General features: G+C 39.6%; 1 protein-coding gene across 7 annotated transcripts in view; it reads right to left on the bottom strand.

Annotated features, from left to right (window-relative positions):
- The window catches only part of KIF1B (kinesin family member 1B), a 150,135-nt gene that overhangs the window by 107,422 nt on the left and 17,667 nt on the right, over nucleotides 1-25,046 (bottom strand). For all 7 annotated transcript variants that reach the window (XM_065935780.1, XM_065935779.1, XM_065935781.1 and 4 more), the window contains exons 3-6: nucleotides 5,093-5,169; nucleotides 4,059-4,238; nucleotides 1,743-1,808; nucleotides 413-591 (exon numbers count right to left, since the gene is read on the bottom strand). In XM_065935780.1, coding sequence (XP_065791852.1) covers nucleotides 413-591; nucleotides 1,743-1,808; nucleotides 4,059-4,238; nucleotides 5,093-5,169 — 502 coding nt within the window. The remainder of the gene's footprint in view (nucleotides 1-412; nucleotides 592-1,742; nucleotides 1,809-4,058; nucleotides 4,239-5,092; nucleotides 5,170-25,046) is intronic.

Raw genomic sequence — 25,046 nt, forward strand, 5'->3', positions numbered from 1 at the left:
TCCTATCAAGCTACCTCCAACTTCAAAGGCACCCCACCAGAATCATTTTTCATACTCCAGCTCTACCTTTAGAAAGCACTGAGGCATCTGATTTTTATTATTCATTAGGTGCTCGAATATTCCAGAATCAATTACTACCATAGGCAAGTGATGACCAACATTTTACCATGACTTGATCAAAACCTAACAGCAGAACTTAACCAAAGTTTTGATGTGGTTCAGCAGTGTGCTGTCTGGATAAGAACACCAAATATGCTGAGACCACTGTTTTTCAAGGACAGTCAAAGGATCAGAGCACTCCACGGTAAAAGCAACTTCCACAGCTATAAATGGGGTCTCAAAGCCCCAACCAGGAACTAAAGGGCTCAAAACGTGTCAGAAACCTCGATCATGAGTCTGTTTCCTCCCATACCTGGCTTTGTTCCCAGCATCCATGAGGTCAGCAATGTCTGTGTAGGAAGTGACTGCCAACTTTGACAGGTCCTCCACATAAGGGCCAAGAAGGGGATGTTCACGCACACGCAGATGACCCTTGTTTTTGGGATTCAGCAAGTCTCGTACTCTTTCACAGTAAATTTCCATGTAGCTCACCTAGGAATATGTTATTAAAGTGATTTAGAGGACTTGGAAAAAGAAATTGTATACATTAAAAAGTTTAAATCTTTTTATCTTTGCATCTTTTATTAAAAGTTCTACAATTCGAGATCAACAGCCTTTACAATGTGAAATGCCATAGCTCCAGTCCCTTTTACTCTCTTATGAGTAGCACAGACATAACTGAGTACTGGTGGCAAAGGACCTTCCCAACTCAGGGATCGACCTGTGTCTCTTGCGTCTCCTGCACTGGCAGGCGGATTCTTTACCACTAGTCCTACCTGCAAAGCCCTTTTAGCAGTCAGTTATTAGGGCTTCCCAGATGGCTCAGTGGTAAAGGATCCACCTGCCAATGCAGGAGATGCAGGTTTGATCCTTGGGTCAGGAAGATCCCCTGGAGAAGCAAATGGCAACCCACTCCAGTATTCTTGCCTGGGAAATCGCAGAAACAGAGGAGACTGGTGGGCTACATATAGTCCATGGGGTCACAAAAGAGTCAGATAAAACTTAGTGACTAAACAACAACAAATCAGTTATTCATGGGGCTTTTTTCCTAATGTATGATGTTGTCAATAAGTGAGGATTACAATTACTCCAAAAGCTTGAAAATAAGATTTCTATTAGTGCTAAAACTTAGTCAAAAAGATACCCTGGAAAGAAAATTTCCGGCCAAGAGAAATGTAAGTGACAAAGTACCAAGGCAGAAATGTTCCTAGTGTGTCCCAGAAATGGCTGAAGCAGAGTGAATAAGGGGGAGAAACAGGAGAGGGGGCAGAGGTACCACCAATGCAAAGAAAAACAAAATACCAACTAGGGATCCACCCAATGCTCCAAAAAGGCCTGTGAACCCTGCATAATATGAAAGAAAATGGCATCCTCTTCTACTACCTGTAAGCTCAAAAATTTCAATCACAGTGTCCTGCTCCCTACCCTTTGAATTTAAACTATACAATAAGCCACAGACTTTTGAACAAAGATTTAATTGCAGCACTCTCCACATTAACCATAACTTTAGAAATAGCCTCAAAGTACAGACGTGGGGAAATAGTTAAGTGATCTACAGCTCTGTCATAATTTGGAACTACTTAAAAGTAGCATTTGAGGGAATGGAGCACCGAGGACTATTTTTAACCCACAGCTGTACACACCTCTACGGAGTAAGACATTTCTTCATTACAGTTGTCATTGATTTTCTCAAACAGCTCTTCACATAACTGTAGAAGCAGAACGAGAGGCATAAGTCAGAACTTACCCATGAGTGCTAAAGGAATTAGCAAGATTCTTTTTCTCTTTTTCAAAATGTTAATGGCATCAACATCAAGGGTAAATGCTTTGAATGAAATAAAAGGAAAGCTTCGAATACATTCCTCTCAGCTAATCTCTATTTTCCCTGAACAATATCATCTCAACGTTTCCTTAGAAAGAAAATCACATTTAGGTGAAGAGAATTGTCTCTTCTATTGTTATGTCATTAATTTCACTTCATAGGAATTCAACTCTTCATATCATACCAGAATTAACTGTAACTCTACCATGAGTATTATAACTGTAGAAGTAAAACTACTATTAAACTATTTTCCACACTTACTTTTCATGATATATAAATTTTATTATATGTTATCAGTTACTATATACATTGTAAATTTATACATACATACATATATGTATAGGGAAAACACACAATATTTGAAGGATGTAAATGAAGGTATTTTCAAGAAGAGTTTTGACTCTACAATTTATCCCCTTTACCTCTGCCTTAAGATTCCAGCCCCTCTTATGAGAGGCCAGTCCATTACACAGTGACATTTCTGGTGGAATACATTAATTTTTCTAGATCAGGAAAATTATAAATTTTAGTCTCCCTATCCTTTAATTTACTTAAAATATGTGATGCTTTAAATAAGAATAATTAATAAAAATTCACTGAATTTTCATTTGCTACATGCTTTGTATTAAAGCAAGCAACATACCTTTGAAAAATGAGCTATACGTTCATGATTCTCTAGAAGTTCAAATAGAACTTAAAATGTATTACAAGTGTCAGTTTCTAGAACTTAACAATCTTTTTTTTTTTTCATTTATTTTTATTAGTTGGAGGCTAATTACTTTACAATATTGTAGTGGTTTTTGTCATACATTGACATGAACTTAACAATCTTTAAAAATTCATGCTTTGGCATTAAAATATTCCAAAATTTTATCAGGAAAAGAGATACATATGTAACCATGCAAGAATTACAATAACAAACAAATTAAGCAAAAGAGAAGGAGAAACTAAGTGTGGTAATGGGATAAAATAATGACTCATGTTACTTGCTGTAATCTACAAACGATTATTTTACTGCTGAAGAAGTTACTACATAGCAGTAAAAGCAAAGACTCCAGAACTACCCTGCCTCCTCGTGGATCCTGGATCTGCCACCTACGTGCGCAGGTGACATGTTCTCTCCGTGCCTCAGTTCCCTCATCTGTAAATGAGGGAAACAAGAGCACCGACCTCTCAGGGTCACATGAAGAGGATAAGATGAGCTAAGAATCGGAAAGAACTTAGACCTCTGCCTGGCACGTGATGAATGCTCATAATGTTTTCTCTAGCTAGTATTATAATTATTACTGTTACTATACATAAAGGATAATTCCCAAACACATGTCTTAATTCAGACATATACTTTTTACAGAAAAAAGTATGCTAGTATCTTCTATTTTTTCTGAAAATGTTCTAATCTTTTTTAATAATTTCAATTATATAGCTGAATTTAAAAGTATAAATCCAATAATCCTTTCAAAAAAGTAGTTATTTCTCCTTATGTATTTTATTTTCAGAATACAGCAATGGCTGCACTAGGCCTACAGTAAAAGGACATTTTTAAATTAATCCCAAATATCACTAATAAAAGCAAACCATGTTCCTGTTATTAGCAAAAGAAGTTCCGTCTAAATATACCTATGTAACAACTTTTCTCAATTCCCAAACAAAATACAAAATCAAGACTAACTGCTCTTAAAAAAGTCTCAGACTGCTCAAAGTTTAAGTGATAGTGTTAATTTAATAATATAAAAGATAAGGCAATCAAAAAACAAAAATAATCATACTCTTAAGAAGTGATCTGGGTGCTCATAATGTTAAGAAACATGAACTAGGGAAAAATATCAGACCAACAACACTCATTATGTGTTCCTAGGATTCAGAATAGAACGTGGCACCTACCATCACGTTTAAAAGAAGCTGATAACATTGTTCAAAAGATAAAGCAACATGATATTGGATATAAAGACAGACTCTGAACAAATATCAGTCTTTTCCATCAGGCTGTGAGTTCCTCTGAAGGAAATGGACAAGTGATTTACATTTGTGCCCTGCATACCATAGTCCCTGAATAAATTTTTGCTAAATAAAAACTGTTAAAGTAGTTAAGGACTAAGAGTAATAATGAACAGAAGTTTTTTGTTGCTGTGTTTTTTACCTGTGGAATGATGCCAGCCTGACTTTCTTCTTGTTTACCCATCATTGTATAAGACTTTCCAGCACCAGTCTGCCCATAGGCAAAAATACAGACATTATATCCCTCAAAGGCATGTAAGAGCATTTCCTTTCCAATATCATTGTATACACGGTTTTGAGATGCAAAACAGGGATCTTCAGGCTGTAAAGATCAAAAGGAAAAATAAATGGCATTTATTCATACTTTTTCCTATGCTTATTAATTACTTCTATAATAAACAAGTGTTTCAAATTAGAATAATGCCCCCTATATATAGTTTATTTTTCTCATTAAGCACACACAGGTACTATTAGAGACATTCAGACCACCCATACATAAAAATATCTACATGAAATTATCTGACATGATTACATTTCATTTGCCATAACCATGAAAGTCACTCTTCCATTCATAGCGAGCTCCAAGAAAATTTTCTTAAGTGGGAAACATGACTAGAAAATCAAACATCAAGTCCACATATAAAAATACTTCTTTGGGGACTTCCCTGGCAGTCCAGTAGATAAGACTATGTTCCCAATGCAGGGCAACATGGGTTTGATCCCTGGGTGGGGAAGAGCCCACATGCCAAATGCAACAAATTGCAACAAATGCATCCCACATGCAACAACAACAAAAAATTCTTTGAACTCGTTCCAGGTAGTGTGGTTATTTCTCAATAAACACAGCTTCTGGAAAATGTTTTCCAGTCCCTTTCACAGACTCTTCCCTTGGCAATTAGGCTTTGCAGTAGTTTAAAACATCTCCTAGTCTAATGCAAAACAGGAAAAACAAAAAACAAAAAATGCATGATAGAGATTCAGAAGCAAACTCTAGGAACAATCACTAGAAGCCAGCAAGATTTAGGGTCCTGTAATAAGTAAAAGCACACTACAAAAGGTCCTAGTCTTCATTTGCCTAGATGTTGGTAATCTCTGCTTTCCCTGTGGACTTGTAGGCTCTTTCAAACCATTTAAAACCCACAATGTTCTACTGCACTGCACCATGGGTACACTCACCGAGGTGTGAGACCAGTAGGAGTAGTCAAAGCTGAAAGACTTTGGAGCTTCCTTTGGGTTCTTTGGGTTAATAATACCTGCAGGAGGAAAATGTTTTGATTTTATAAGTCACTAAATTAAATGTTAGTACAACATGATATTATGCGGTAAGCTCAAAACATTCAAACCAGTAAACTCATACAACTGAATCTCAACAGGGCAACTGAAAAATAAAATCAATCACATTTTTAATAGATAGGTCTATATATAGAACTCAAAAAAAAAAAATCAGACCAACAACAGTTACAAGATGTCACCAGGATTTACAAGAGAGCTTCGTATACAGTAGGTATTCAGTAAATATTCTGTGACTGAATCTAGGTAAGTTCGAAGAAAAAAAAATCTGGAAATGGGCCATGCGACCATTTCAAGGTACTTCATTAAGGCTTTAAATATATCAACACATTAAAAATAAAATGTAGAAAAATTACTGAATTAATCCAACCACTGCTTGAAACAAACTCTTTTTAAAGATCTTATTATTTATTTAAGAAAAGCATTTAGTAAGGAAGCATTCATTGGAAGGATAGTTTTATTTCTGAAATCACTATTTACATCAAAAGTGATTTCTTGTGAAATTAATCCAGTCACATACTTCAGGGACTAGACTGAATACTGAGGCTTGGCCTCCCTTGCTCCCTCATATACACAAAGCTTTAGTACCTCATATTTCACATGGAATAGAATCTTTGTAACATGTGGCCATGAAGTCGCCTCAAAGACCAGGCATCTCAACCAACCCACTGCTCTAAGGCAGGGCCACATCCCAAGCTATCAGTGAGATCAGGATTAAAAAATAAATCTGTCCCACGGGCAGCTGCTGCTTGGGACACAAATAGCAACAGTTGCTACGGTGCCTAGTTCTCTCTCACTGGATTCCACAGGGTATGGCCACACTTCTGTTCCAACCTCAAATGCTGACAGAGGATTAATAAGGCTCACAGCACATAATCATGTGACAAGGAGACATGGTTCTAGAAAGAACATCTCCCCCACACACAAATGGTAATCTAAGCAAATAAGTATGTTTCAAAACAAAAGGCCCTACCTGCAAGATTTAAATAGCAGCCGACATTCATGGAGCACTTAATCTGGCTGTAAGTACTTTCTATGCACAGACCTATTTAATCCTCCCAATCACTTAATAAGGCAGATGCTTTATTAACTCCATTTTATAAAGAAACCATCACAAAGAGGTTAAGGAAAACCCAAGGCTACAGGGCTAGCTAGAGGCAATTCAGGATGTGAATCTGGGGAGTCCAGCTCCTAAGCCCAGACACCCACTACTCAAATACTCCGCTCATGCAGTGATCACCAAGGAAAATACAGTAAGGCATTTCTATACATGCGATTACACATGTGCATGTGTACGCACATTTATGACAACCTCAGACCCAAACTGTATGGCAGGCATTGTTCAGAACTCTCCTCATTCATATGAAACAAGGAACTATGAGAATTACAGTTCCTAAAAGATGAAAGACCACACAGACACTCTACCAAGAAAACGGAAATTAGCATCATACTTGGTGAACCAGATTCCAGGTTTCAGTGGCTCAGCAAAAAGGAAAATCACGAGATATAGGAAATGACATATGAAGTAGTCGTCACCACTCAAAACCATGGTGAATACCTGCTGTCAGAAAACTTTAAGCCATACTTTATTCACTCTTAGGCTACTCACCGGCAGTACCAATCTGCCAAGAGCAATTTAAGAAAGGGCAAGTTTACCAATCTTACCCGCTTTGTTCTCCTTTCTCTAGTAAAGCAAAAGAAAAACTACTCCAGTGAACACAAAATCCTTTTCCTCTTCCTTAACAGACCCTTTTCCCTGATCTTTGAAACTTCTGAAACTAATAAATATTCCTAACTTCCAGCTTCAAAATCAAGCTGCTTTTTATTTTTATCTATTGTTTTGCTTTCCAGCTATTATGTATTCCACTCAGCACACAGATGCATGAATTTATTTAACAAACTTTGGCAGCGGTGGGGGCACATTTGCTGTGTATTAAGTGTTTCGTATACAGAGAAAGATAAGAAAGATACACCTTTTCTTTTTCAAATTTCTACTGAATGTTTATATTTTATTGAAGTAGTACTGGTTTACAACATTAGATTAAGTTCATGTGTACAACATTTTATTTCTACTTCTGACTACACTACATCAAACTGCTTTTTAAATAACTGCCTTATTATTAACAAAAGTATCTTTACTTCAACATAAATAAATAAATAAAAACAGAATTTTAAAGAGCCATTTATGTTAACAGTTATGTCAAACAAGATGAAATTTACCCACAATATTTTAAAAATTTTAATTGCTAAATGAAATAAGACACCTTGGAAAAATGCAAATTTCAATATTCTTGTTACCTGTTGGGGCGGGAGTGTAGGCAGACTCGGAAGGCATAGGTTATTTCTTTTTTTTTTTTTTATCTGCTGGTTTCTTTTTTTTTCCCATTTATTTATTTATTTTTCATTTATTTTTATTAGTTGGAGGCTGATTACTTTACAATATTGTAGTGGTTTTTGTCATACATTGACATGAATCAGCCATGTACTCCCCATCCCGATCCCCCCTCCCACCTCCCTCTCCGAAAAGGTTATTTCTATATATTAGAATGGGAAGCAGTTAAAGAGTTGTATTCTTTATATTTACATACATATTACATAAATATTATCTTGAATACATTATATGTTTACTAGCAAAGAATTTTAAGACTCCAGAACTCTGTAAAGAGAAAAATTGGGATAAAGATAAAATATTAATGACAGCACTTGAATTCACAGGACAGGGCAATGAATTCACATTTTGAAAGGATGCGCCAGAGGATTTTTCTTTCTGAACAGCTAAAATCTAACTCACTTCCTTTAAGTCGACTAAGAAACAGAATGTCTCCAACCATTAATAAAAGAGGGGAGAGAGGAGAGTGTACATTTGTAAAGGAAATAGGACTTGTAATCAGAGGACCAGCGTCAGTAAGAACAAGAAATATATTTAGATTTTCTTATGAACTTGGGTGTTGTTACACTTTGCATCCTCTCTAAAACTGAGGTAATGCCTAGTTCACAGGATTAAATGAGGAAAGCACTATACAAACGCTAATTTTCAAAACTAGATATTTTATCTTGTTTTAAATTCCCTCAATGGGTATGATAACCCATATTCTACGGGTTTTTAAACCAAAGTGAGAAAAGTTTACTGGTAAAATAAGCTAATGCATAATGTAAGAATTCAACTTCTTGTCAAGGGTCAATGAATCAATACTATATTGGAGTTCTTGAGACGTGACATCAAATCTCTGGTGCTCCCACCCTATTAAAGATCCCTTTGGTACATGGACCATGTCTTATGGATCCTCTGTGCTGCCCTACATCAAGAAGGCACTCAGATGAATGTCCTCCACAGGTCACATATAATTTTTATCTCATTAAATCCTGTACCATTTTCAGGAAAAACAACAAAAAAGAAAAACCAAAACAGTATATACCTATGCAATATACATGTAAAATACCAGTAGTTTAAAAAAAAAAAAAAAAACCACAATAAATTTTATCCACTTTCACCGAAGACAGAGAGAACTCCATCACTGAAAAGCCTGGGCAATATTTAAAACAGTGATTCTCGTATCAAAGTCAAATGAGTGAAAACAGAGTGCAGGGCTTCTAATTTGTCTCTCATTCTTTTCTCGGGCTCCAAAAACACTGCAAATGGTGACTGCAGCCATGAAATTAAAGGACACTTGCTCCTTGGAAGAAAGCTATGACAAACCTGGAGAGCATATTAAAAAGCAGAGACATTACTTTGCCGACAAAGGTCCATCTAGTCAAAGCTATGGTTTTTCCAGTAGTCACGCATGGATGTGAGAATTGGACCATATAGACAGCTGAGCACCGAAGAACTGATGCTTTGGAACTGTTGTGTTGGAGGAGACTCTTGAGAATCCCTTGGACTGCAAGGAGATCCGACTGGTCAATCATAAAAGAAATCAGTCCTGAATATTCATTGGAAGGACTGATGCTGAAACTCCAATACTTTGGCCACCTGATGCAAGAGCTGACTCATTGGAAAAGACCCTGATGCTGGGAAAGACTGAGGGCAGGAGGAGAAGGGGATGACAAAAGATGAGATGGTTGGATGGCATCACCAACTCGATGGACATGAGTTTGAACAAACTCCAGGAGTTGGCGATGGACAGGGAAGCCTGGTGTGCTGCAGTCCTTGGGGTTGCAATGAGTCTGACACGACTGAGCAACTGAACTGAACTCACATGTGAATGGAACTATAGCAATTAATGAATCCGTTCAACATTTAAACCGTATTTTCACCAATGCAAAAGGTATTACAAATATAGTATGCCTCCCAGGGTCAAGGTCATCAGTGTACAGGCTTTCTCTAGGATAAATCAATACTTCTTCTTCAAGGAAAGGATTCCTGGTATATTCTGAGGACTGGAGTTAAACATAACTCTATTTTATAAAGTGCTGCATTATACTTCATGGTGCTTTATTTCAAATAAAATTATTTCACACAGCTCTTCAAGACTCCTTCTGCATCTGAGCCCTCCTCTTCTATCAAGATTTCTCTAGACACACTGTATACTCCAGATTTAGGCCCACCCCCACTAGCAATTTTCTGTAGACTACCATGGAATCACTTATGACTTTTTTCTCTCACCCTCCACATCTCATCTATGCGGTCAGTTCCATTTTGAAAATATACTGAGAATCCCACAACTTGTCGCCACCACCATTCTCACCATCCTGGGGCAAGCCACCTTCTCTCCCACCTGGATGATTGCAACACCTCCTAACTGGGCTCCCCACCTACCCCTTGGGCCTCTGAAAAGGCTCATCTCCACGCTGCAGGTAATGATCCTTCTTAGACACAATCCAGACCAGCTCCAAGATGAGCCTCCAGGGAACCTCCAATCATACACTGAACAAAACTCCACTCCCTCCGCAACCTCCTCTCCAAAGAAGCACCCTTCACTCCAGTCCCACTGGCCTTCTTACTAGACAGACATACATTCTCATCTCAGGGTCTCCGTACTTACTACTCTGCACAAATGCTTTCTCCCTGGTATCTGACCAGCACACTCCCCAATTTCACACAGGTCTCCAACTGAACATCATTTTATCTCAGGGCCCTCTTCTGACCATCTGATTTAAATCAGCATTCCCTTCACTCTCCATCCTCTTACCCTGCCTGATTTTTCTTTATTGCTCTCATAAGTACCTGACTTATTATATGAGTCACTGAAATGTAAGTACGTTCCATGAGACCAGAACTTCTGTTTCATTCACTGCTCTACTCTCTAGTACCAGAAAAGTGCCTTACACATGGTAGATACTCAATATATACCAAAGAGCCAATGAATTTGTTAGTTTTATCTTTCCTTATAGATTGTCACTTCTTTGTGGCTGGAAACCATGACTCCTCTTTCCATATCACTCAGAGTGCTGATTTGGTAAGTAGGTGATGCTTATGTGTGAACTGGAAGGTAGCTCTCTCAACACCATTTGCTTCCTGAGTCTTCTCCCTGAGTAGCCAACGTATTCAGCTTCTGGCAAGAATCATTAATGTCTGGGAAGGAGGTATCTAAATTTCAACCCAGAGAACAGAAATACAGTTTCTAGGAAACAGCAGTAGTAGGTAAACCAGGAACAAGAGGAAAAATGATCAGGTTTTAAATAGTATAGGCACAGGAAAGAAGTACTGATGGAGGTCAGCAGAAGGGCAAGGATATGTTGGAGGCACAAGGGTGGAATGGGTATTGAGAAACCCTCTTCTTCCCCAGGTCTTCAGAATTGTCTCTTCGGTGGTTTGGTGATTAAAAAAAAAAAACCTGCTGCCAAGCAGGAGACACAGATTTGATCCCTGAGTCAGGAAGATTCCCTGGAGAAGGAAAAGGCAATTCACTCCAGTATTCTTGCCAGGAAATCCCATGAACAGAGAAGTGTGGCAGGCTACAGTCCATGGGGTTGCAAAAGAAACAGACACGACTTAGTGACTAAATAACAACAACTTACAGTTTGTATTTCACAGGAAATTCAGAATCTGATGGCAGACAGAGGTATCTTACCATTGAAATCTATTGCTGCAAAATTTTCTCCTGTCGTCTATACATGATAAGCTTGCCTTGCATGAGACTTCTTATGTAGGTATGAAACACACTCTTGACCTCACACACAAGACACACACCCAAGAGGCACTGCCCTATCATAAACACTAGAAGATGTAAATAAATGCTAACTAGTTCCACCTTCCCAAGTAGTTCCCCTGAAACATACATTATATTAGAAGGGTGAGGTGCTCAGCATCTGGCTCAACGCCCAGCACAGAGCAGAGACTCAACAGGAAGTGGCTGAATCACTGTTGAGTATCACAGCTACAACCAGAATGGTGCATCACTCAAAGCCCTTCAACAAAAGTACTGTCCCAACAGCATCCATCCGGAAAAGTCCATGCTCCTGATCTTTCTACCTGTCTTCCAGTGGTCCCTGCCCCGCATACACGTACGCGTACTCAATGAGCTCCCAAGTCTGAAACAAATCTAGTTTCTACACTAACATTACTCTTTCTCAAAGGAAGGGTTATTGCAGAAGATTCCAAGATCCTAACTGAACAAAGGAAAAGTTAAACAGCTCTTTCTTCACTGGGCAGATGTACCAAGCACATTTATGAAGTACAAACTATGTCCCAGGCACTGGGCTAGGGATGTGACGGCAAGCAAAAGAGTTCTTTCTGCCCTTCCAGAGCTCAGAATCAATGGAGGAGACAGACATACAATCCCACAAAATAAATACATGCTTTCAAATTCTGGCCAGATCCATACTACACAAGCACTGAGTCCTATAAGAACATATAAACAGGAATATATAAAAGGAAATATACAAAAAACAGACCCTTTGTAGTCAGTAGACTCTGACTTGGTTAAACAGAAAGTCAGGCTGAAGGATAAGTACGAGACAGTGCTGATAATATTAGCTAACACTTCCCAGGAGGGCAATAGGGGTAAAGAATCCACCTGCCAATGCAGGTGACACAAGAGACAAGAGTTTGATCCCTGGGTCAGGAAGACCTCCTGGAGTAGGAAATGGCAACCCACTCTAGTATTCTTGTTTGGAAAATACCATGGGCAGAGGAGTCTGGTGGGCTACAATCCACAGGACCACAAACAGTTGGACACGACTGAGCACGAACACTTCGTATGTCCCGAGCACCGTGCTAACACCTCACATGGACTCACTCATTTAACCCGAACAATAACCTTATGCAATCATCATCTCCACTTCATGTTCGGAGCACCTGAGCTGCCCAAGGCCAGAGCCTGAACTGGAATTTAGACCATCTGACTCCAAGGCTTTGAACCACTGGGCAAGGTGTATCCCAGGCCAGGGAACTGCACTAAGCAGCCCTGGGGCAAAAAGAAGCATGTGAATCACAGGTACTGGTTTGACAGGTGAAGTTCACGTGCAGTGAGCAGCAAAGAGTAGAAAAGCACTAAAATCTCAGGGTCGTGGGCAGACTACTAGGAGCAGGTGAATCCCTGACCAATGAGAAGCCTGATGGATGGGCCACAGCATGGAGAAAAGACTAGAAGAAAGCATGAATGGAAGCGTGGCGGTCAATTACACAGAACACAACCACCACTGTAGAACATCTGGGAACTTCTACTTGCCATTTACATAAAAACTCCCATGAGAACTGCATCAGGCATCAGAAACCTGTAAGTTCCAGTATGTGGCATTTGTAGGGGCCAGGAGAAAGAAAGGTCCACTTCTATACCAAAACCATTGTGTTTCTTGATCCAAAATGGAACTTTTTCTTACAATTTGACCCAATATTCAATAATCAAAACCTATGATGATCCAGAAAATATTTCTAGAAGATATTATTAAATATTTTAACAGTGAAGAAAATAGAATACCACAGAAGATTTGATCTAACCCCACTGTGAGTATCCAATATCATTCTAGGGTTCATCTATAACTCGGCACATAATAAACAGTAAGCACCAATATTCTTATCTGTAAACTGGATATAATAATAGAGCCTAACTTTATAGAATTGTTGGACACCAATCAATGTCAAGAGTTTTAGCTCAGGACCTAGCATGAAGTAAATACTCACAATATTCTTTCATTTAACAAATATTTGCGTGCCTACCATGCCCCAAGCAAGAAGGTATCCAGTGAAAGCCTTGAAGGAGCTTACATTCTAACCAGGAAATCAGACAGGTAACTAAGAGAGACAGTATAACCTGGTGAAGAAAATTAAAGAAGAGAGAGGAGATAGAAAATGGCAATGGAGGTGGGAGGAGTGATAAGAACAGGCAGACTGCCATGTCTGAGAAGATGATGTTTGAGCAGGGATCTGCAGGACATTTAGGGTACTGCAGGGCCACCATTATAAACAATAATGACCTGTGAAGTAAGAGAGCTAGCCAGATCGTGTGGTCAAGGTGAGAATCTTTAGTTATATTCTAAAAGTGACAAGAAACCAAGAAAGGATTTAAAGCACCGGGGTGAAACAATGAGGTTTCAGTTCAGTTCAGTCACTCAGTCATGTCCCACTCTGCAACCCCACAGAATGAAGCACGCCAGGCTTCCCTGTCCATCACCAACTCTCGGAGCTTGCTCAAACATCACGTATGTGATGCCATCCAACCATCTCATCCTCTGTAGCCCCCGTCTCCTCCTGTCTTCAATCTTTCCCAGCATCAGGGTCTTTTCCAATAAGTCAGCCCTTCACATCAGGTGGCCAAAGTAATGGAGCCTCAGCTTCAGCATCAGTCCTTCCAATGAATATTCAGAGCTGATTTCCTTGAGGACTGACTGGTTGGATCTCCTTGCAGTCCAAGGGACTCTCAAGAGTCTTCTCTAACATCATAGTTCAAAAGCATCAATTCTTCGGCACTCAGCTTTCTTTATGGTCTAACTCTCACATCCATACATGACTACTGGAAAGACCACAGCTTTGACTAGATGGACTTTTGTTGGCAAAGTAAAGCCTCTACTTTTTAATACACTCTTTATGTGTGTCATAGCTTTTCTTCCAAAGAGCTAACATCTTTTCATTTTATGGCTGCAGTCACCATCTATAGTGATTCTGGAGCCCAAGTAAGTAAAGTCTGTCACTGTTTCCACTGTTTTCTCATCTATTTGCCATGAAGTGATGGGACTGGATGCCACGATCTTAGTTTTTTGAATGTTGAGTTTTAAGTCATGTCTAAAATAGGACCCTGGCTACTGCATAGGAACAAAAGCAGAAGGAGAAAGACAGGAAGCTACTGGAGTGTTCTTGGACAAGAGTGCAAATGATAAAAGTAACCAGGTTCAGGAGAGATGGTGCGCAGAGAAAACAGAATTAATTTACTGATGAATTACACATGGCCTGTAAGAAAAAGAGAGAAGACCAGAGTGACTCTAATATTTCTGGTCTAAGAAACTAAAAGAATTGGAAGAATGAAGGAAGAGCCACTTTAGCTGGGTGAGGAGGGAAAATCAGTTCTGTTGAAGACATGCTGAGTTTGAGATAACTTCTTAGATCTTTCAGTTCAGTTCAGTTCTTTAAGTACAATTAAGCTAGCAGTTGGGTAGACAAGTCTAGAGTTCTAAAAAGGGGTTCAGGCTGGAGAAATGAGTTTGAGAGTTACTGTCACCTCAGAGACATTTAAAACCTTGAGCCTAGATGAAATCACGTAGGGAATCTGTCTTCTCCGGAGAGGGAAAAGATATCAAAGAGAAGAGACGAAATCCTGGTGTACTTTCCACACAGGAAATGCGGTAAGAGAAGAGAGTGGCCTGTGAGGAAGGCAGGCAATCAGGAAAGCACAGGATCCTGAGAGACAAGAGACAAAGGAAGTCAGGCTATGTTAGCTACTGTCATTAGTGTTCATTATCATAACCATCTTCTGGACTCCCCAGAGGAAGAGTCTTTTTTGTTCAGGTGATCTACTCGCATCCCCATAACTCACTCTGTTTATCCTCACTTCTGAGCCTTGGCTCCCATCACCAACCACATCTCATCTGGCTTCAAGGCTGTTTTCTTAAGTCTCCCTTCATAAATCAGAAAGGCAGCCTTAGAACTGAAGGTGTGATTTGACTTTATCTTCCCCAAGTCCACAGGGTAGATAACTTCACATTTATTTATCTTCCCCTGCAACTTTCACACCTTGCCCCTTTTGTCTTCAAACTTTTTTTTCTTCCTGCTGATATCCCTTACCTTAGGAGACCTAGAGAAGAGTGAACAGGATAGCATCTTTCATGTAAAGGCCTGAAGACCCTTATCCAAGATAAATGGAAATGCCTTTAAAATGATTTCTATAAAATGTTCTATAGGTTTTATTGATGAACCATAAGACCATCTTCTCTTTCTTGGAGTCCAACCAAGTCAAAATTAGCTTTTAAAAGATTGCTAAATCCCCCAAATTAACCCCCTTATTTCCCTTGCCTTCTTTCCAACTTTGTTACTTCAGCATCAAGATGCAGAAATAATGTTTTAATTACTAAGTCCTAAAAAACAAGGCAGTCAAAACAAGAGTTGTACTCAAAAAGCCCTTTTATTCTCCAGAATAAATTTGTTTATCTAATATCTCAAAGTCTCTATGTAGCAATTGCACTGTTGTTGGCAAACTATTAAAGATTTTGCCTGCAACTACAATTAACATATCATTGTGGCAACAGTGTAACTTTAACTTTTCTAAAACAGCATGTTTTGAGCTTGTTAAAAATCCCAGTGATATCTTCAGCACCAACTCCCATTTCCAAAAGCTTTCTATATCCAAATTTAAGAAATATGGCATTTTTCTTAAATTTATATCCAAAACCATAAAACTAAACCCCATAAGCAGCTTCTTCCCAACTTAGAATAGTGTATTTTCAAAATATATTAAAATGGTATTAATATATATTACCAAAAAGTAGATTTGAGCAAAAGACCGACAATCATAAAACATCCTAATCATTTAAAACAACAAAATTAGATTCTAAATCTTATAAAATAGGATATTGTTTACTACATAGCTGACCCTTGAACAACACAGGTTTGAAATGCATGGGTTCACTTATTTATATGTGGATTGTTTTCAATAGTAAACACACAGTACTACACAATCAAGGGTTGGTTAAATCCATGGATCCAAACCACGGATACAAAGAGTCAACCCAGATTATGGGCAGATTTTAAACTGCAAAGGGTCACCACCCAAACCCTCCTGATGTTCAAGGGTCAACTATATACTCAATCTCAGAGTATTAAAAAGTAAGTCAGAAAGAGAAACACAAATACCATATGATAGCACTTATGTGGAATCTAAAATATGACATAAATGAATGTAGTTACAATACAGAAACAGACTCAGAGACATGGAAAACAAACTTATGTTTACCAAAGGGGAAAAGAGGGTAGAAGAGGGATAAATTAGGAGTTCGGGATTAGCAGATACAAACCACTATATATAAAAGTAGATGAACAACAAGGTCCTACAGAGCATTGGGAACTCTATTCAATTGTCCTGTAATAAATCATAATAGAAAAGAATATCAAGAAGAAAATAGAAATAAGAAGATATATATATCTATATCAGAATCACTTTGCTGTACACCAGAAGCTAACATTGTAAATCAACTACACTGCTGCTCAGTCGCTCAGCTGTGCTGGACTCTGTGACCCCATGGACTGTAGCACTCCAGGATTCCCTGTCCTTCACTATCTCCCAGAGTTTGCTCAAACTCATATCCACTGAGTCAGTGATGCTATCCAACCATCTCATCCTCTGTCGCCCCCTTCTCCTGCCATCAGTCTTTCCCAGCATCAGGGTCTTTTCCAATGAGTTGGCTCTTCGCATCAGGTGGCCAAAGTATTGGAACTTCAGCTTCAGCATCAGTACTTCCAATGAATATTCAGAGCTGATTTCTTTTAGCACTGACTGGCTGTATCTCCTTGCAACCCAAGGGACTCTCAGGAGTCTTCTCCAGCACCATAGTTCAAACGCATCAATTCTTCGGCGCTCAGCCTTCTTTGCAGTCCAACTCTCACATCCATACATGACTACTGGAAAAACCACAGCTTTGACTAGATGGACCTTTGTCAGCAAAGTGATGTCTCTGCTCTTTAATACACTGTCTAGGTTTGTCATAGCTTTTCTTCCAAGGAGCAAAAACCTTTTCATTTCATGGCTGCAGTCACCATCTGCAGTGCATCTGCAGTGATTTGGGAGCCCAAGAAAATAAAGTCTGTCACTGCTTCTATTGTTTTCCCATCTATTTGCCATGAAGTGATGGGACCAGATGCCATGATCTTAGTTTTTTGAATGTTGAGTTTCAAGCCAGCTTTTTCACTCTCCTCTTTCACCTTTATCAAAAGGTTCTTTAGTTGCTCTTCACTTTCTGCCTTTAGGGTGGTGTCATCTGCACTTGAGGTTACTGATATTACTCCTGGAAATCTTGATTCCAGCTTGTGCTTTATCCAGCCCAGCATTTCTCATGATGTACTCTGCATATAGGTTAAATAAGCAGGGTGACAACATACAGCCCTGACATACTCCTTTCCCAATTTGGAAACAGTCTGTTGTTCCTTGTCCAGTTCTAACTGTTGCTTCTTAACCTGCATACATGTTTCTCAGGAGGCAGGTAAGGTGATCTGGTATTCCCATCTCTTTTAAGAATTTTCCAGTTTGTTGTGATCCACACAAAGGCTTTAGCGTAGTCAATGAAGTAGAAGTAGATGTTTTCCTGGAATTCCCTTGCTTTTTCTATGATTCAGCAGATGTTGGCAAATCAACTATACTTCAATTAAAAGAAAAAAAAAAATGAGGGTTCTGGAGTCAGACACCACCAGTTCATTTTCTATTTCTCTCAGTCCTAGATGTGAGACCTCAGGCAAGTTAACCAGAATTCAAGCCCTCATCTGTGATATGGGGAAAATAAGAATATCTGCCATAGGACTGTTCTGGTAATTAAATGAGTTAGTCTGTAAGGGCCTAATTGCGGCTGGCACAGCTTAAGTGTTTATTATTGTGTTAACTGGTAATTGTGGTGGTTTTTCCCCCACTGAAAGGCAATTTAAAAAGTAAAACCTGCTTTTGTTTTCCTCTTCACCAATTTTGCCTTCTCCATTTTATTCACAGCTACAAAAGGAACTCTGGAATCAGACCTGAACAATGTCACAGGGAAACAGTAACTGTAGTTAAATCATTTCCTCATTTGTACAGCTTCTGCTAATTCTGGCTCTACAGTTTTCTGTTCTGCCAAAACAAAAGAGGCTTCCCAGACATTCTCTATCTTTCCTGGCCCCACCCCTCAATTATTCAGCTCTCTCTCCTAAAGCCTCATAAAAGGTCACCACACTGCTTTGATCACTTATCTCTCAGACTAAACACACTCTGGGCCCCTAGTTGCCTCCCAGCCTATGCTTGCAGAGTAACAAAAATCTCAATTCCCACAGATGCTCTCAAGGACGTAATTTCGTATTTCTTTTTCTTACCACCTATTGTACAAAGCATTCATCTCTACACAGTACAGCCAAAAACAGTTCTTATCCCACTAGAAATGTTTCTTCATAAAATAAGCACATTGTTGATATATGACCAGAAATTAAATCTCCAGAAACCAACTTGGCCCGTGAGAAGACAGGCAGCAGCAGCCCCTTCCTTCCTCGGTCTCTTAGCCACGCTCCATGCTTCCTAGCTCTCACTGCAGTGCTTCACACTTCACTGGGCAGCTACCAAAAGCAATCAGCACTTCGATGTTGGCACAGACTTTCAAAAATGAACTAAAAAAAAAAAATGAACTCCAAAATATCTCTTGAGAATCACAAAGGCATTAAAAAACAACAACGACAAAACTGGGCATGGTTGCTTTCCCCTTTGAAAAAAGCAACAAATGCATATAAGAAGGCCACCTGGAGTATAGTCTGGATTTAATCAAGACAACCTCAAAAGACCAGACAGCAAAACGCAAAGCAGCAGGTTTCCTACAAGGTTTTTTTCAGTCTTTCCTCTTTGCTGTTTCACAATCTAGATGTGAAAACAGTTTATTTAGATAATTAAAGAACTCTGAATTATATATTATAATAAAAAGCAATTCCAAATATATAATACCAATGGCCTCCTCTTTTAATGACAGGCTCAACTGTTTCTGCCTTTAAATGTATATTCCCATCGAATACAACAATTTAGGTACCAAAAGCAACCACAAAAAACAATCTGACGGGGCTTCCCTGGTGGCTCAGTGGTAAAGAACTGCCTGCCAATTCAGGAGATAGGCGTTAGATCTGTGATCTGGGAATATCCCACATGCTGCAGAGCAACTAAGCCCATGCGCCACAAATACTGAGCCTGTGCACCAGAGCCTGGGAGCCACAGCTACTGAGCCTATGTGCTGCAGTAACTGAAGTTCGAGCGCCCTAGAGCCTGTGCTCTGCAACAAGAGAAGCCCAAGCACCGCAACTAGAGAGTAGTCCCCAACGCCGAAACTAGAGAAAAGCCCAAGCAGCACTGAAGACTCAGCATAGCGTAAAAAATAAACAAAAATTTTTAAAATGCCATACCATGTTTAGAAGTGTTTTGTTTTTGTTCAGTCGCTCAGTCGTGTCCAACTCTTTGCGACCCCATTCACTCCAGCACACCAGGCTTCCCTATCCTTCACTAACTCCCAGAGTTTGCTCAAACTCATGTTCATTGACTCCATGATACTATCCCACCATCTCATCCTCTGTCATCCCCTTCTCCTCCTGCCTTCAATCTTTCCCAGCATCAGGGTCTTTTCCAATGAGTCAGCCCTTTGCATCAGGTGGCCAAAGTACTAGAGCTTCAGCTTCAGCATCACTCCTTCCAAGGAATATTCAGGGTTGATTTCCTGTAGGACTGACTGGTTTGATCTCCAAGCTGTCCAAGAGACTCTCAAGAGTCTTCTCCAGCACCACAGTTCAAAAGTCCATGGACAGAGGAGTCTGGCGGGCTGAAGTCCATGGGATTACATGACTGAGCATGTGTGCACGAGGGTGGAGGGAAATGGGTTGGTAGCAATAAAGTGGTAGAACTTTAAAAAAAAAAAAAAGCATCAGTTCTTCAGCACTCTGCCTTCTTTCTGGTCCAACTGACATATTAGCACATGACTACTGGAAAAGCCATAGCTTTGACTATATGGACATTTGTCAGTGAAGTGATGTCTCTGCTTTTTAATAAAGTGTCTAGGCTTGTCATGGCTTTTCTTCCAAGGAGCAAGTACCTTTTTTTCCCCATAATATATATATATATACTTTATTGAAGAATAGTTGAATTACAATAAGTATCTTTTTAATTTTGTGGATGTAGTCACCATCCAGAGTGATTTTTGGAGCCAAAGAAAATAAAATCTACCACTGTTTCCACTTTTTCTCCATCTATTTGGCATGACATGATAGCACTGGATGCCACAATCTTGTTTTTTTGAATGTTGAGTTTCCAGCCAGGTTTTTCACTCTCCTCTTTCACCTTCATTAAGAGGCTCTTTAGTTCCTCTTTGATTTCTGCCATTAGGGTGGTATCATCTGCATATCTGAGGTTATCGATATTTCTCCCAGCAAACTTGATTCCAGCTTGGGATTCATCCAGCCCAGCATTTTACATGATGTACTCTGCCTAGAAATTAAATAAGCAGGGTGACAATATATAGCCTTGATTAATTCCTTTCCCAATTTTGAATCAGTCCATTGTTCCATGTCCAATTCTAATCGCTGCTTCTTGACATGTACACAGGGGAGGCAGGTAAGGAGGCCTGGTATTCCCATCTCTTTAAGAATTTTCCCCAGTTTGTTGTGATCCACACAGTCAAAAGCTTTGGTGTAGTCAATGAAGCAGTAGATGTTTTTCTGGAATTCCCTTGCTTTTTCTATGATCCAACAGATGTTGGCAATTTGATCTCTGGTTCTTTTGCCTTTTCTAAATCCAGCTTGTACATATGGAATTTCTCAGTTCACACACTGTTGAAGCCTGGGCTTGAAGGATTTTGAGCATTACCTGCTAGCATGTGAGATGAGCTCAATTGTACAGCAGTTTTAACACTGCCCTTCTTTGGGACTGGAATGAAAACTGACCCTTTTCAGTCCTGTGGCCACTGTTGAGTTTTCCAAATTTGCTGACATATTGAGTGTAGCATTTTAATGGCATCATCTTTTAGAATTTGAAAAAGCTCAGCTGGAATTCCATCACCTCCATTAGCTTTGTTTGTAGTAATGTTTCCTAAGGACCACTTGACTTCACACTCCAAGATGTCTGGCTCTAGGTGAGTGACCACACCATGGTGGTTATCCAGGTCATTAAGACCTTTTTAATACATTTCTTCTGTGTATTCTTGTCACCTCTTCTTAATATCTTCTGCTTCTATTAGGTCCTTATCGTTTCTGCCCTTTATTGTGCCCGTCTTTGCATGAAATGTTCCCTTGGTATCTCCAATCTTCTTGAAGAGATCTCTTGTCTTTCCCATTCTATTGTTTCCCTCTATTTCTCTGTACTGTTCACTTAAGAAGGCTTCCTTGTCTCTCCTTGATATTCTCTGAAACTCTGCATTCATTTGGCTACATCTTTCCTTTTCTCCTTTGCCTTTTGCTTCCCTCCTTTCCTCAGCAATTTGTAAGGCTGCCTCAGACAACGATTTTGCCTTCTTGCATTTCTTTTTCTTTGGGATGGTTTTGGTCACCACTTCCTTTACAATGTTATGACCCTCCATCCATAGTTCTTTAGGCACTCTATCAGATTTAATCCCTTGAATCTATTTGTCACTTCTATCGTATAATCATAAGAGATTTGATTTAGGTCATACCTGAATGGTCCAGTGTTTTTCCCTACTTTCTACAATTTAAGCCTAAATTTTGCAATAAGGAGCTCCTGATCCGAGCCACAATCAGCTCCCAGTCTGGTTCTTGCTGACTAGACAGAGCTTCCCTGGTGGCTCAGACAGTAAAGAATCTGCCTGCAATGCAGGAGACCCCGGTTTGATCCCTGGGGTGGGGAAGAACCCCTAGGGAATGGAATGGCAACACACTCCAGTGTTTTTGCCTGGGAAAGGCCATAAACTGAGGAACCTAGCAGGCTAGAGTTCATAGGCTTGCAAATAGTCAGACACAACTTAGAGACTAAACAACAACAAAACATAAAAAGAACAAATCTGAATCAGTTCTACTGAGATGCATAAACCTAGAGCCTGTCATACACAGTGAAAAGAAAGAAAGAAAGTGAAAGTCGCTCAGTCATGTCTGACTCTCTTCGACCTCATGGACTATACAGTCCATGGAATTCTCCAGGCCAGGATACTGGAGTGGGTAGCCTTTCCCTTCTCCAAGGGATCTTCCCAACCGGGGGATCAAACCCAGGTCTCCTGCATTGCAGGTGGATTCTTTACCAGATGAGCCACAAGGGAAGCCCCATACAGAGTGAAGTAAGTCAGAAAGAGAAAAACAAGTGTTGTATATTAATGCATATATATGGAATCTAGAAATATGGCACTGATGAATTTATCTGCAGGGCACAAATAGAGACACAGACCAACAGACTTGCGGACACAGCGGGGATGGAGAGGGTGGGACAAACTGAGAGAGTAGGACTGAAACATATACATTTGTTGTTGTTGTTCAGTCACTAAGTTATGTCCGACTCTTTTCAACTTCATGAACTGCAGTATGCCAGGCTTCTCTGTCCATCACTATCTCCCTGAGTTTGATCAAACCCATGTCCACTGAGTCAGTGGTGTTATCCAACTATCCCATCGTCTGTCATCCCCTTCTCCTCTTGCCCTCAATGTTTCCCAGCACCAGGTAAAACAGACAGCTGGTGGGAAGTTTCTGTATAACACAGTGAGCGCAACTCGGTGCTCTGTGGTAACTCGGAGGGGCGGTGTGGAGGGGGAAGGTAGGGGCGAGGTTCCAGAAGGAGGAGACATGCCTATCTATGGCTGATTCATGCTCATGTATGGCAGAAACCAACCCAACATTATAAAGCAATTATTCTCCAATTAAAAAGAAAAAAAATGTGCTCACTAAGTTACAGATAAATTAATCTCATCTAGTAGAGGGTGCAATCTAATGCCCTTCCTTAAGACCTTAAACTTTATCTAGTATAAGAAAAACCTACGAAATAGGAATACATTCCAAAAAGTCAGCTTAGTAAGTTACCACATGAGAAATCATTGAATACCAAATAGAACTGTGAGAAGGCAACGGACAGTGGACCACCTGGACCTTCCTTTTATCAACTCATTCCAAAAGTCATTCTAAAGGACAAAATTGGTTTCAATCAACTCCAACTGAGTAAATATAATACCATTTCAGGGGCACCATTATTTCTCAACCCCAAACACACACAATGAAAGGTCACTGTTATAGCTTGAAGTCCTTCTCTCTTTTTTTGCAGGTACAAAGTCTATTATTAGACACACACCACAACAACTAGTGGGCAAGCACACAGAGAAGTGGTTTGTTCAGTTAAGAAGCCAGGCAGAGATGCACCCCCAGAGAGAAAGGGTGTGGCTGTCTCCCTTGGTGAGGAGGAGCCTAGTGCCAAATCTGGACCACAGGAAAAGTGTTTCATGTCAGAATTTTTTTAAAAGTTTAATGCCACTGGTACCCAAGCTAATCTCATTCCCTGGCCAGGAATCAAACCCAGGCCCCCTGTGCTGGCAGCACGGAGTCTTAACTGCTGGACTACCAGGCAAGTCCCATTTATTTTTGTGCAGTTATATTAATTTATGCCAGAAAAAGCATACAGATTTTTAAGAAGTCCTTTCAAAAGTCTTCCTTTCCAAGCTCTCCTTTGTCCCAGCCCTTCCCCCATTCCGGATTTTCATTAATGGACATGAAGTCATTCTCTGTACCAGCTGTGATGTGCAGCATGTGGTTTAGAAATGCACATGTGTGAATGAAAAAGCCTTTTAAAATGTACAATGTAAGTAATCAGCAGAGGAAAAAACCCAAGATTTCTTTTATCCTACCTTAATACCTGGGACTAGGGAAAAGTAAATAAAAGACCCTAGGCTCAGGAAGATTAATCAAAATATGAAGGAGAATTACCAAAGGGCTGGAGACAGACTATTACAAACTATTAAAAACAAAGCCAAAGATCAGAGGGGAATTTATGCAGTTTCAAAGCCTCCAGATTTACAAACACAACCTAACCATAAATGCGAGCAGTAGGAGAGTTAATTTTCTCCCATTTTCCTTGTTTAAAGTAATTAGACAATAAAAAATGCTTCCAAAGTGGGAGAAACTTAGAATATAACGGGATATTATTAAACAAAGCTATTTGTATTCACTCTAGTCTTCAAAATGTCAAGGCAGTAACATTTATCTGTGCCATGGAAAACACTCCCTCCGAGACCAGAAAGTGCTTGAATAAAACTGCCACTACTCAGTTTTCAACTCTGGCACATTCCCTAAAGTACTCTTCACCCTCTTCTACTTTTTCATAAGAGACCCTATGGCAGGAACATTCCACTGCATTCCATCTACAATCAGCTTTAATCCCCGTGAGCAGCAGTCCAGGCCAGCTTGCCAGCATAGCAGTCTTTTAATGCAGCTAACACATGTGGCTATAGCAAATTCATTTCATTTTTTGCAACAATTCGAGGTTCCAAATCCATGCTCTCTCCCAATCTTAAGCCCAATTTTTAAAAAAACAAGCCATTAATACTTTCTAAATATAACAAATTGGCTCACGTAAAATCTCTCACTCAGAAGTTATTTGGATTATGTGTTAGTCAAATTACTAAGAAAATGCCATAGAAAATTGCAGGGGGAAAAAATAGAAAACAGGAGGAGGATGAAAAATGCCAAAAATTCTACAGGAAAACGTCTCTGATACAATTAGTGAATTAGCTTTTGAAGAACGAACGAACATCTTTCAGAGGAACCAAAATTACCCCAAACTTACTGAAC

This window comes from Muntiacus reevesi, chromosome 5, assembly GCF_963930625.1.
Source record: "Muntiacus reevesi chromosome 5, mMunRee1.1, whole genome shotgun sequence".
In the NCBI taxonomy this organism is placed as follows: Eukaryota; Metazoa; Chordata; class Mammalia; order Artiodactyla; family Cervidae; genus Muntiacus; species Muntiacus reevesi.